We start from the raw sequence: 13,036 nt of genomic DNA on the forward strand, positions 1-13,036 counted from the left end.
GAGTTCCAGTCTCGGTGGGGACCGTCCCCTGGCAGTTCAATGCCTCCCTGCCATCCCATCCCATCAGATCTCGGATGCTCACCAGGGTCAGCCCTGGTTAGTACCGGGTGCTGTGACAGTCCCGAGGACTTCACTGTCACTGTCCAAGCTCACTTGGCCATGGCAGAGGGACCTCAGGACTTAAATGGTGGGGCCAGTTCTGTGCACGCTGTGCCTCACCTAAAACATCCACTGTGCAGGCTGGAAGGGCACACCCACGTGGGGAGAGCCCTTCCCAAATCTTCGTTGGCCAAGTCTGGTCATACAGAAGGTTGGCAATAAACTCACACAATGCACCAGTGCAGTCTTAGTTGGACACTGTTTTTGAACCTCTGCTCATTTGGTATTCAGAAGTTAAATGAAAAACTGTGATGTCTTGAAAAAGACTGCTTCCACCAAAGTACTTTGGTTCATCAAGGCTTTCCAAAAACCATGTCTAGAAGTAAAAGAATAGTATTTCTTCATTTGTAGACTGAAGTGATGGATAGGATATACTGTAGATTGTCTTTGGAGAAGAACATTGCTCTCTTGTATGTGTAGCCAGATTTAATACTAATCACTTCCTGGTCAATACTTCTATATATGTCAGTGCCTAAGAAATTTCATAATAATCACATTGCCTCATGATCCTCATGACAGCACTTTTCTATATCAGAGAAGATGGTGGTGTCTTTGTAATTTCTTAATGGTCGGTTTGTGTTTGGTAATGCTGGGATTTGTTTGGGATGTTTTTAGTGGCCATTTATGTGTATTTCACATACTTCTGTTTGTCTTCTCCTCCATAGAATAGGCAGCCAGTTCCAAAGAAGGCAATGCTATTATGATACATTTACAGGGGTTTTTTATTTATTTTAAACTTCATCAAATTAATGTATTTATGTTTTGGATTTAGGTTGGAATTCAGGTACAGCAGTTAGTTCCCATCAGTAAAACCACTTCAGCTCACCCAGCAGTACAATCTGGACATTTATCTGGTGGATCCCATTCAGTTATTGATCTTTTCCATGCTCAGAAAGCAAAAAAACACTCGGAAGAAGAGCCTAAGGAAGGTCAGTAACCTTTGTACTTGGTGTGTGTCATGATGTTCAGTATGAAGCGCCTCCACATATTTACCTTCTGCAGTACTTATTCAATTGTTTACCAGTATAAATTATTTAACATAAATTTCTTGAGAGTGAGTTTTGCTGCTACAAATGAAAATGCTACTAATAAAACTTTGTGCAAAGTTATTCCAAACCTTTTTGTTTTAGTTCATAGTAACAAAAGATGCTTTGAAATAGAAAGTGTTATAACTATGCTATATATTGTGTACATTCTTTAGCAAATAACAATGGAAATTGACTGTGTCTTGAATCTTCAGAGTATTTTTAACTATTAGATGACCATTCTGTATTTTGTTTTCATATATATAGTATTTGTGGCTGCTATGGACCTTGAAATATCTTCTAATTCAAGAACCTGCACTTTTCTCCCATCTCGGGGTACCCATCTCGCACCTGGTCTCAGTTCTAATGCCAACAACACTGAGTCTGCTGTCAAATGGAATGGCATGCATCCTCCTATCAACGTAAAGTCCAGGCTTAATCTGAGCATTGAGGTCCCATCTGCTTCCCAGGTAAAACCTGAGAATATCAAACAATTTCAGGTTGTCTGTCTGACTTGAACAGCCTGGAATTGAGCTCTTTTTAAATAATGAGTTCTAGTAGAGTACAATGCACAGTAAGTAACTGTTACTGTTGCAAACCTATTTTGCCTTAATAAAATAATGATGCACACTTCAGATTTGTACAGGATATCACCATTTAGATGAGAGGAGGACAATATTTAAATAAAATATTTCTTTGGAATTGGGGGACTTTTTTGTATATTTTAACAAAGGGAGAGAGCCTTTGTATTTCCACACCACATGTTATTCAAGTAGATGTGTTAGAAGGGTCTGCTATGAGCAAGCTCCATTGAATTCTGTAGATATTTTAGGTATAAGCAGATTTATTTGCTTTTCTGTAAAAGTCTGTAATTTTAATTTCTATAATTTACATCTGTAAAAGCATTTGTTGATTTTCCTTTAACAGCCTTCCAAAATATTTATGCATTTTTAAGAATCAAATTATGCTTTTGGTAGAAAACTTGTTGCTATAGTACCTTACTCAAGCCAGCTCAGGATCCAAAAGTAATTTGACTGAACAATGTGAAGCTCTGTACACTCAGATGCTGCTACAGGAGGAATGTCTATGAACAAGTGAAAAATGCACTGGCTGTGCAGTAGTGTTCATAAAACCTCTGTGATCTTATGACACAAAATGCTTTTATCTTTCCCTCTGCTTTTAACTATACTGTCATGGAATATAATCCAAGATTTGATACAGGGAAGGAGTGATGAGGGTTAGTGCCACACTGCTGTTTCTGTGCTGTGTGCTAGGAAGGCAACAAGAAGGTGTTCTACACCCAGGATTCCCAGAAAATGTTTATAAATTCATATATGTAGCAAATTTGCAATGAGTCAACACAAACAGAATGTAGAAGAGTAACTGAAGTGATTAACAGTCAAAATCTCTCAGTTATCATAAGGCAAGTAGATTTTCATAGATATTTGTGGTTCTTCTCTGTAAATCCGGAATCTCCAGATTTTCTTCTTAAAGGTAAAAGACAAAGTATTCTAGCACTGCTATGGAGTCTTATTCAGCAGAACTTACAGGCAAACATTGACATCTATCTGCATAGTTTTACTCAAATTTTACTTATGAGAAAAATTACGCTGTGCATCTGCTTGTCAGTTTTATTCATTTAGTCACTTGTGCAGCTGTCATTGTACACAGCAACTTCTGGGCACTGAGGAGTCATCTCAGTTGTTTAGAGTCAATAACTGATAGTAAGTAAAAGCTTATTTCATTATCAAAATCTCTGACAAGAGTCTGACAGTATACAAACATACATAATACCATTAAAGTAAATCAGTAACATGTGTCCTGGAACTGTAATAAATAAAGAAATTAATTGCTTGCAGCTTTGTACCAGACACCAATTTAGTATTCATGTCAACATGTTGCCTGTATAATTTGAACTTAGAAATTGGGTTTCCTTATCACTAAGTAACTGTGGAGGAAACCCTATCTGTGATTTGTGTTGAGAAGACTGAATGCTGTGAACAGATAAAACCGAGCATTCTTATTTACTGAGCTGCTTAGTCTTAAATTATATTTTGCTGTTGCAGATGTAACTGTCAGGTTCCTCAGTGTGTTTACATACACAGATTTTGTAGGGTTTTTTGTAAAATTCAGTAACTGTGTAACTAATTTTGTGACTAAAATAACTCTGTTACCTATTTCTTGGAAAAATCTAAAAGCTTTTCTGTATTTGTAGATAGATAAGTCTGTGCTAGAAGCTCTGCCACCTGATCTGCGAGAACAAGTGGAGCAAATATGCTCCATTCAGCAAGGAGAGAGTTATGGAGACAGCAAGAAAGTGCCAATAAATGGATGTAACACTGCCCTGCTGCCACAGCCAGTTGGAACGGTGCTGTTACAAATACCAGAGCTCGAAGAACCAAATACCAATATGGGAATCAATGTCATAGCTTTGCCAGCTTTCTCACAGGTAGGATGTTTGCACAGTATCAGTAAACTTTTTCTCTATGGGAAGTTAACAGCTCTGTCTTGAGGCAGCCTTAACTGGAACCTGTAACACCCCAAAATTGCTTATGGTCCCTTAATATCTTTTAAAAGTCTGCTTTGGAATGTTACTTTATCTGTCACAAACATGGTATAATAATATTTATTAAAGATACATAGTTACCAGGATGCCTGTGTTTTTGCTGTTGTTTAATGTAAAACGTGTCATCATTTATGGTTTGCTTTCCAATCCAGCCTTTTTTCTGCATTGCAGCTGAGTTACACTGCACTGTAGGTCTGAGGCAGCCCTAAATCTGCTCAGCTAGTCACAGGAGAGTCACTCTGTTTAGTACATGTTCTGATGGGGTAGAGCCAACCTCTGCTGGCTTCTTCTGTGGATGTGGTTGTTTGTATCACTCCTGGGAGAAAGGCAGTCACGGCTAAAGATTGTGCAAATATCCATAGCTTTTAAATGGATTTAAATATAGCATGTCCAAGATGAGAAAAGTGCAAAGTTTTGTCAAACAAGGGACCTGATGAGGCAGCAGGTAACAGTTAATAGTGCCTCTAATCTTATTCCACCCTTCAGTCCAAGATGGCGCTGAACAAATGTAGAGTAAAAAATGAAAAAAAATATTTTAAGAAAGCAAAGATTGGGTTACTCAGAGGTACAATATCTTGTATATGCATCTTTTAAAATAAAGCAGTATTTTTATTTTTGTTTCTTGTGTCATTGCTGTTCTCAAGTGATAGCACCTAATCTCATTTATGGAGATATTTGTTGCTGTTTCTAAGGTATAATACTGCTTAGCTGACAGAGAATCCAGAGAAAATCAGGTCGAAATTCCTATCCTATTTCCACTGAATAGTTAATGCATAATTGTTATTAAACAGATGTGTAGTCTATTCTACAGCTAAAATTTCCTCACCTTAATTCAAGTTCATTGGTTCAAAAAGAGTTGTGTCAGTTTTTATTCCTGAACTGCAAAGTTTGGGTTCCCCTATGGATTAGTGTATAAATAGTATCTGAGTTTTCCATACTCCAGCTGTTTTAAATTATGTAGTTACATCTATCCCTAAGCAACAGTTTGTCTTGGATTTGTGTGTTAAATTGTGCTGTGCTCTAAAGTACAGCCCCCCACATTTGTCTTACCACTCAGTACTGGGTTTGTACTGCTTATGGCTTTCTGCAAAACTCCCTTTCAGTTTGTGTTTATGCTTTATCTGTCTATTAATTAGGTAGTTAAGAATTGATTGTTGTTTTTTTATAGCAGCATTACTTTTTGAGTTCTTTTAGAAATACTAGTTTACACACTCGAATGCACTGGCTTTTCTATCTCCTAATGCATTTTGTGACTGTCTCACTTGATCCAAAAATGCAGCTTAGCAGAGCAGCCTTTTTACTTGAAGCTGAAGTTCAAGAAGAATTGAACTTCCTGTTTAGTTCTCAGGGATATCCATACTGTCTATTTTAGAGTGCCTTATTCCTGTACTCCAGGTTTTCTTCTCAAAGCTATTCAGCTTTCCTTACTGGCAAGAAGAGGACTAAGATTTACAATTCTCATTTTCTGAGTTAGATCCAAGTTTACTACCTAGAAATAGTATGGTCTAATGGCTTCCCTTAGGCTTGGTGGAGAAAAAATTGCTAAGCCCAGTTTATTAATACAGGAGGATTTTTTCTGTGTTAAAATCAAATATGAACGTAATTCAAAAATACCTTCTTACTCTGTAGTGTGACAGGTTTTTTTCTGTTTAAGTCTTTGTGGGAGTGTATATTCTGTGACTGCACACAAACATTGAAATGACTTCCTGGCAAATGATGCAGTGCAATTAGTGTTGGGTTTCAGGTACAGAAACACTGGCAGCCACTCCACACTGAGTACTTCAGCAGAGGTAAATTATGCCCTGCCATCTTTTCATAGCTTGATTAGGTTTGGTTTTCAACCCTTCATTCCTTTTGTCTGACCTGTGTTTTTATGACCAGGTGCAAAGTTAATTGGCTGATACTGATTAGAAAACATGTGGGAAATGTCCCTTGCTGGGTAAGGTTCTCCTGTAAAAGTAATCCAGATAAGTTGCATTTGTTCCCATCAGCTCCTGGAGTAATCTTAAAATTTAGCATAGCTGTTTATTGGTAGCAGCTGAATCCTGGAGAAGCATAGGATGCAAGAATTAAAGATTACAGATGCTGAGAAATGAATGACATTTGTAGTAGTGGCATTTATTAGTGGTGGCAAATTTTCATCTCACCCTTACATTGTCTTAACATGACACAGATTTCTCCTGAGGAAATTTATTTAAGCACATCAGAAATGCTGATAGGTATATGCTGAGGTAATTAATGGATTTATAAAACCAAGGATCTTCATAATGTGCATATGATACAGGTATGTGAAAACTGTGTTAGGACATTCTGTCTGTGCGGAAAATTACCTGAAACTCCAGTTAATTAGTTAGAATTCATATGAACTTGACTGATGGCTCTTCTAACTGAATTTTACATGTTACTTTCTGAGAGGGCAATGGTAGGGACAATAACAAATGTATCTCTGTACTGCATTATTTCTGCAGGAATTATTAAGTGGTGTACACAAAAAAGTGTCAGTTCAGAGCAGTTCTGAATTCTTGACTCTCAAATGCTTAAACAGAGAATGCTAACCTTTATAAAACAGCTTTATTAAATAAAATTTATATCTAAAAAACCAACTTACACCTCTGGATGTAATTGGCTGCATTCCACTATAGTGCTGTGTTCTGCACAGTGTATGTGGTAATTGAGGTCAGAGTTTTACCCATTTCCTCCTGTTATTGGTGTGTATTCTTTTTGTGGTGAAAAATTTGTGTTGGCATATGGAGTTCTAAAAACAGGGGGAAAAGTTGTGCTCCTGTAGGAGCACATTCCTGTTCATGGTCTGTGTGATTCAAACATCATGTGTGTGAATAGCACACCAGACCTGCCTGTCATAGCATACATATTTTGGTTTAAAAATCAACTCTCTATTGAAAACAGGAGGTAAATTTTAATACACATGCATATGTACATATAAGAAATACAGTGCCTCTGATAATGATAGAAATTGTATTGTGCCCTTAGAATAGTGATTGTAGTTTTGGCTAATTTTTTGTTGTTTGTGCACGTCTTTGAATGTTACCACTGAAATGAAGGGCACTCTCCCACTGGCAGGTTTAATCCTCTAAGTGATAGGCTTGCTTTTTTGAATTAGATTTTGAGGATTATGAGCTGAAAAGAATGTCCAATAATACTGAGAAACTCCAAGACTTGTCTGTCACTAATTTGCTCCTTCAGACATGCAGTGAGTAAAAGATAACTGATAATACAAGTAATTTTGTTTTGTCTATACGAGTGTGTGTGGCGATTGGCAACAGGTCATTTCCTGTCTAGAGTTCAAGTTCCTGGGAGAGTGTTGCAAGGGGCCTGTGTTTTTATCAGCAAACAAGGGCTGGACAACTGTGGGAGGAAGAAATTAAACCCTCTTTGTGCCAGTTCAAGACATAGATGGACTTGGCTTTTCCTGTCCTTAAAGAAGTGAGACTATTTCCAAGAATATTTTGAATTGTGTGGCAGCTTCCAAGAAATAGAAGTATCAAAAGAAAACAGAGGAACAAAACTCTGATTGTCACAATGTTTGTGTTTTGAAATTTGAATAGAGTATTGTCTGAGTTAGGCTTAAGTGTGCTGTTAATACAGTATCAGTAGGTAAGATGGTGAGTGCATAGTAGGGCCATAAGAGTAATTCTGTAAATTAAAAATTAAAAAATAGAGTAATATTAAATGAAAAATTTTGTTATTTTTACAAATTAAAGCACACCAAGAAAACATACAACTGTTTTACATTGTTTCGATTATATGTCACTCATCTTTGCTTGGCATAAAATGTAAATACCTTTCCTGTGTGAGTGACTGAGAGGAAAGCAAACAATGCTGCTCACTGCTAAAATATTCAAATGAATCTTTTGTTGCTGTTCAGGTGGACCCCGAGGTTTTTGCTGCACTACCTGCTGAGCTGCAAGCAGAGCTGAAAGATGCATATGATCAAAGGCAAAAGCAATCAGAGCAGCAACCTGCTAACGCTTCTGGTGAGAATACGTACGGGTACAGTAGTCTTGTATAGGAGGTGATTGCTATTCAAACAGCTATGCAACCCTAAATAACAAACTGGAAAACATAACTAAAGAAAGCTGCTGGGGAGATGTTGTGTTCAATTGAATTTCTGTATTTATTTTTGACAGACTGTCACCAGCTGTGGTCTCAGTTTGCAAACAGATGCCCAGCTTTACTCAAATGGGTAATTAATTCAGTTCATGGGGACTGTGGCACTAAACTTACCCATGGCCATATGTTTGCAGAATGGAATCTAAATTTGATATGTCTTGTGATACAAAGTTTTGCATCTTCGGTACCTAAGTTAGTTAACTATGTTCAGAGAGCATGCTTGTGGTTCCCTGAAACCTGTAGCACTGATATGGGTTTTGGGCAGCTAGAGATAGGCTACATCTCACCATGAGGCTAATGGTCAGATGTGTTTACTCTGAGCTGATCTTCAGCTCTCCTTCTTCTAATCAGTTGGGAGAAATAAGATTAGCACCCTGTGAATGTGCCTTCTCATAAAATAGGTTGGAAATGTCATTGGGTTCATTGCCAGTTAAATACTGCATTATTATAATAACCCCTTGATTTCATAGGCAGTGAACCAATATAGATATGTGAGTATGATGGAATGAGAGCAATTTCCTTCACGCACTCTGATTGAAGGCATTGTGGGGCCTTTACCCTGCTGGTTTTGCTACTAACCACTGGTGGGGTCGTGCTCTGAGTGAGGCAAGGCAGTTTGTCCAGTGGGCTTCAGATGTACCAGCTGCTTATATGCAAGTACTGAAATGCTCCTTATTAAAAGGCTTACAAATAGCTGAGTATCCCCCATGTACACAAATGCCTAGCAATGCTTCTCAAATACTTAAAACATTTCCAGGATCTGGAATCGCATGTCAGTGTTAAAGTTGCTTGGTCTAGGTTGTGTTCTCCCAAATGATCCTTAGATTTTTGTGGCAGATACAGAGTTCCCCTTTCAACGGAAAAGTGTTAAATTCCAAATGTATCAACCATGGAGTATTCCTGTGTTTTTCAGTGTCAAAAAATCCTTTCCTACATCTGAAGCACACAACTATGAAAAATAAGAAAAAAATACGGAAAAAAAATCCAGTCAGTCCCGTAAAAAAGATTCAGAGTCCTCTGAAAAACAAACATGTTGGTAGCCCTGCAAAAAACATGCCAACTACATCTGGAAGCCCACAGAAGCTAATAGATGGTTTCTTGAAACAAGAAGGAACTGCTGCTCAGGTACTTTCAACACTAACAGTAAAGCTGTCTGCTTGTTTGCACTTAGTTCACGTTAAATGCAGCTGGTGTCCTTCACTGGACTCTTTCCTAGACACCTATCTGTGTATATACACATGGTTGTACCATATTTGTGAGACTGACTATTATCAACTTTTGTGTTTGGAACAGCCAGAAGCAGTTCCATCAACCTCAGCTTCTCCAGGCGCCCCAGCTCTGCAGACCCCCAAGCAGCAGGGGGTGTTCCGGCCACAGGCACCAAACCTGGCGGGAGCTGTGGAGTTCAACGATGTGAAGATGCTGTTGAAGGAGTGGATCACAACTATTTCAGGTGTGAGATGTCACGGTACGGGGCCTCCTGCATGCAGCCACAAGGAGAGCTGCTTTTAGTAGGCGCTTTGTGCTTCCTTCTGCACCTTCCTTTCACTGCTTTCTTACACAGCAGCATTGAAACCTTACTGCTTTGGCAATCTTGGAGGAACTTGATTCTTTCTATCAGTTCTTACTCCATGGTTTTACCAGCTCCTGTGTCTTACTTAGTATCTGGAAATTTTAAATGCTCTCTCTTCAACCCATGTGTCAGGCCCTTGACTTATGGCCTGATGTTACTTATGTGGAAGGGTTTCCTTATTTTACCAATGTATTACAAGGACTAGGTTGGGAAAGCTCTTGAAAGGGAATTCCTCTTGTATGAGGATGTAATTTTAGAGGCAAAGGAGTGGAGAGCAGGGTTTTTGTTTTTTCTCAAAATAACTTCTGCAAAGAACTCTAGGGAAAAAAAGTGCCAAAGTGTGACACTGTTGCTAAATTGCGATTTGATTTAACATACATGTCACCATCAGCATGGCAAGTCTGATGACCTTTGTACCCTGGACATTACTATTTAAGGGTTTCAAAGCAACCTTTCCATTTTAGATCCCAGTCTCTTTTCCCTTTGGTTAATGCTTGCTTGTCTGTCAGTTGCTCTTATTGAAGAAAAGGAAGAGAGCTACAAAAGAGATATTTCAGGACCTGGCAGTCCTGTTACGTGCACACCTTCTGATGTTGGGGGGTGGTGTGGGAATACAGCAATTGTCAGGGAGGCCCCTGATGCACTAACACTGCAGAATTTCTATTGTATTCCCATTATTCTGTGATTATGTTCCAACTATACTTAAAGATCTCATTTTTTAAATGATTTTGTATTACAGATCCTATGGAAGAAGACATTCTACAGGTTGTGAAGTATTGTACAGATCTAATTGAAGAAAAAGATTTGGAAAAGTTAGATCTGGTTGTTAAGTACATGAAAAGGTAACTTAATTGCTTAACTTAATTTGTGATATTTTAGACTATTTTTGTTAAAATTCATACATTAGATGGCTTCTCTGTGAGGCCACAAGCCCATCGGTTATTATGTTAATGAATATAAATATTTTAAGCTTAAATTTTATTTAAAAACTGGGGTAGCATTTAATAGTAGTTCATAGAATCACAGAGTAGTTTGAGTTGGGAGAGACCTTAAAGATCCTCTAGTTCCAACCCCCTGTCATGGGCAGGGACACCTTTCACTCCACCAGGTTGCTCAGAGCTCCATCCAACCTGGCCTTGAACACTTCCAGAGGTGGGACATCTGTAACTTCTCTGGGCAACAGTCTTTTGTTTCTAGACAAAGGATGTAGTTTTCATCGGCATTGTTCCTTTTCTTCATCCTGTTTTCATTAATTTTTCATGGCACCTTAGACCTGACTTCATTCTCTTGCCGTATCCAGATGCTCCAACCAGCTGAACCCATTCCTATTACAGAGTTACTGTGCTCCCATTACTGTACCCATGAGTCAGGAGGCCCAGATTCCATTTCTGACTTGCTTACTAAGTGATGCTTAACTGTGGGGCTCAGCTTTCTGTGGTTTAGATCTGAAATACATGTATTTCACAGAATAAACAGCACCTAAAAGACAACAGCAGTGTACAGACTTCACTAGGCTTTCGTATTATGGGACGTCTTTAGGCCCTAGAAGATGCAAAACACACCGTGCAGTGAACTCTTTTATGAATTTTCTATAGTAATTCATAATTGTAATATGAATTTCATTTTATGAATTTTGTATAGGAAGTTCTGTATAAAACACTTCAGAAAGCATCATGTCCTACTCCTGGTCCCTGTATGTGAGCTCTGCACCGATGGCCATGGCCTCTGCAAGGGCCATAACAAGGACAAGGAGGCAGGAACTGGATGATGCACTCTTGTCCATTTGTTACTGCTGTTAATGTCCTCCAGATCTCCAAGTGTAGAAACCCTCTGGTCTCATGCAATAGAGGGATCCAGAAGGGGATTTAGAGAGTGCAGAGCTGCTTTCTTTTCCTTGGGCATTTCTTTAATTTTCTTCTAGTGGCAGCTGATTCATAGAGGTAACACTTAGCTCGCTGTGGGCATCCATGATTGGGTTCTGTTTGTAGCAATAAACACCATATAGGACCCCAAAAATTACTTAAATGTGTTGGAAGAAGAGGAATAGCCTCTGTCTTGAGATAAGGAAGGATGAGAATCCAAGAGCCTGTCATTTCTGATCTCCAATAGGAAGTTGGTGGAAGGTCACCTATCACAGGCTCACACCAGCGCCACACATGAGTGTTTGCCGTCTGCTGTGACACTGCTCACACCAGACATTCACCAGGGCATGGCAGAGGCATCTGTGGCATTGATGAGCTTTGTTTGGTGCCTTTCACACTGGAGAGGGAGGGCTGTACCAGGAGGGAATGAAAATACATCTGTGGTCAACTGCTGTGACCTTGTTTTCCAGTGCAAAGACAAAAACTGATTGTAAAAAGGACTGATTTCTGTAATGGTAATTTTCACTCTCTTCTTCCTTTTCACCCTCAGGTTAATGCAGTCATCTGTGGAATCAGTTTGGAATATGGCATTTGACTTCATTCTTGACAATGTTCAGGTAGTTTTACAACAAACTTACGGAAGCACATTGAAAGTTATCTGAACTTGTAGAAAAGAGCTTGATGGGAGCCTGGAGCTCTCTGCTAGCTGTGCCATAAGTGCTTGTGAGGTATTTGCAAAGTGCATGATAGTAATGCCCTGAGTTTTTATAATTTCAAATTTCTTTTTAAACAACAAAGTGTTTTGTACATTTCTTTTCAGAAAGTGCCAAATTTGTCAGTATTGCATGTAAATAATTGTGTTAAAATTCTTTTATTGTAGTATAGAATCTATTTACAAAATGTTTGTTTATAAAGTTTTATGGATTTTTACAGTGAAGTGTTTACAGTTGTTTAATAAAGAACTGTATGTATATTTTTGTACTGATTCTATTTTGTGATGCTTCAGTTTGAATATAGTGGACCCCTTTCCTTAAAGCTGCAGCTTTGATTAATTTCACCAAGTTGGCACTGCCTCAACACATGGAAGAGCTGCTGTACATGCACCTGGTCACGTTTTGTTTCTTCTCCACTGACTTTATTACAGATTTCAAGCTGAGGGAAGAATATTAATTAATTTTCAGTTTCATCCTTCAAAGGCTCAAACCAGCATGGCCCAGCCGCTCCCAGAGCACACTGTGTCAGCTGAAGCCCAAGTGCTGCCACCTCTGGACACATGTACTTCTGTAGGAAAACCAGGCACCCAAGAGCAGCCCTGCAAAGGAGCGAGGGAGGAGCTGACATGGAGCATCTGTCCTCTGCCTGCTCAACAGAGAGCACTTGCGAAATGCCCGTTCTTCCCAGCCTGTGTTTCCTTTATGCAACATTACAAAAGGGGGTGTAGTGAGTAGCAGAAGTGAAATAAATTGCTCCAGCTCTTGTGTCCCAGGTAGGGGAGTGTTTGCACCTCTGCAGGTTGTGTTTGGGCAGGTCTGCTTTTCCCATGTGTGCACCAGCCTCGTACAGTCATATTTGGCCCACTGTGGTAAAGCAAGGCTTTTTATAAGATCTCCTCATGGACAAGCTGATGAAGAATAGACTGGAGAGAGAAGTGGATTGGAAACTACCTGGGCAGGCAGTGCTGTGCATCATCTTTGTTGACCACCTGGGTGATGGGGCAGAG

At 39.1% G+C, this 13,036-nt stretch overlaps 1 protein-coding gene across 6 annotated transcripts in view; it reads left to right on the forward strand.

The window, feature by feature from the left end:
- The window catches only part of REV1 (REV1 DNA directed polymerase), a 57,763-nt gene extending 45,483 nt beyond the window's left edge, over positions 1 to 12,280 (forward strand). For all 6 annotated transcript variants that reach the window (XM_071581769.1, XM_071581704.1, XM_071581612.1 and 3 more), the window contains 8 exons: positions 932 to 1,088; positions 1,452 to 1,654; positions 3,400 to 3,633; positions 7,637 to 7,745; positions 8,795 to 9,006; positions 9,175 to 9,334; positions 10,194 to 10,296; positions 11,867 to 12,280. In XM_071581769.1, the coding sequence (XP_071437870.1) occupies positions 932 to 1,088; positions 1,452 to 1,654; positions 3,400 to 3,633; positions 7,637 to 7,745; positions 8,795 to 9,006; positions 9,175 to 9,334; positions 10,194 to 10,296; positions 11,867 to 11,978 (1,290 nt within the window). In that variant the 3' untranslated portion in view covers positions 11,979 to 12,280. The remainder of the gene's footprint in view (positions 1 to 931; positions 1,089 to 1,451; positions 1,655 to 3,399; positions 3,634 to 7,636; positions 7,746 to 8,794; positions 9,007 to 9,174; positions 9,335 to 10,193; positions 10,297 to 11,866) is intronic.
- The last annotated feature ends 756 nt before the right edge of the window (positions 12,281 to 13,036 follow it).

This window comes from Pithys albifrons, chromosome 1, assembly GCF_047495875.1.
Source record: "Pithys albifrons albifrons isolate INPA30051 chromosome 1, PitAlb_v1, whole genome shotgun sequence".
Taxonomy (NCBI): Eukaryota; Metazoa; Chordata; class Aves; order Passeriformes; family Thamnophilidae; genus Pithys; species Pithys albifrons.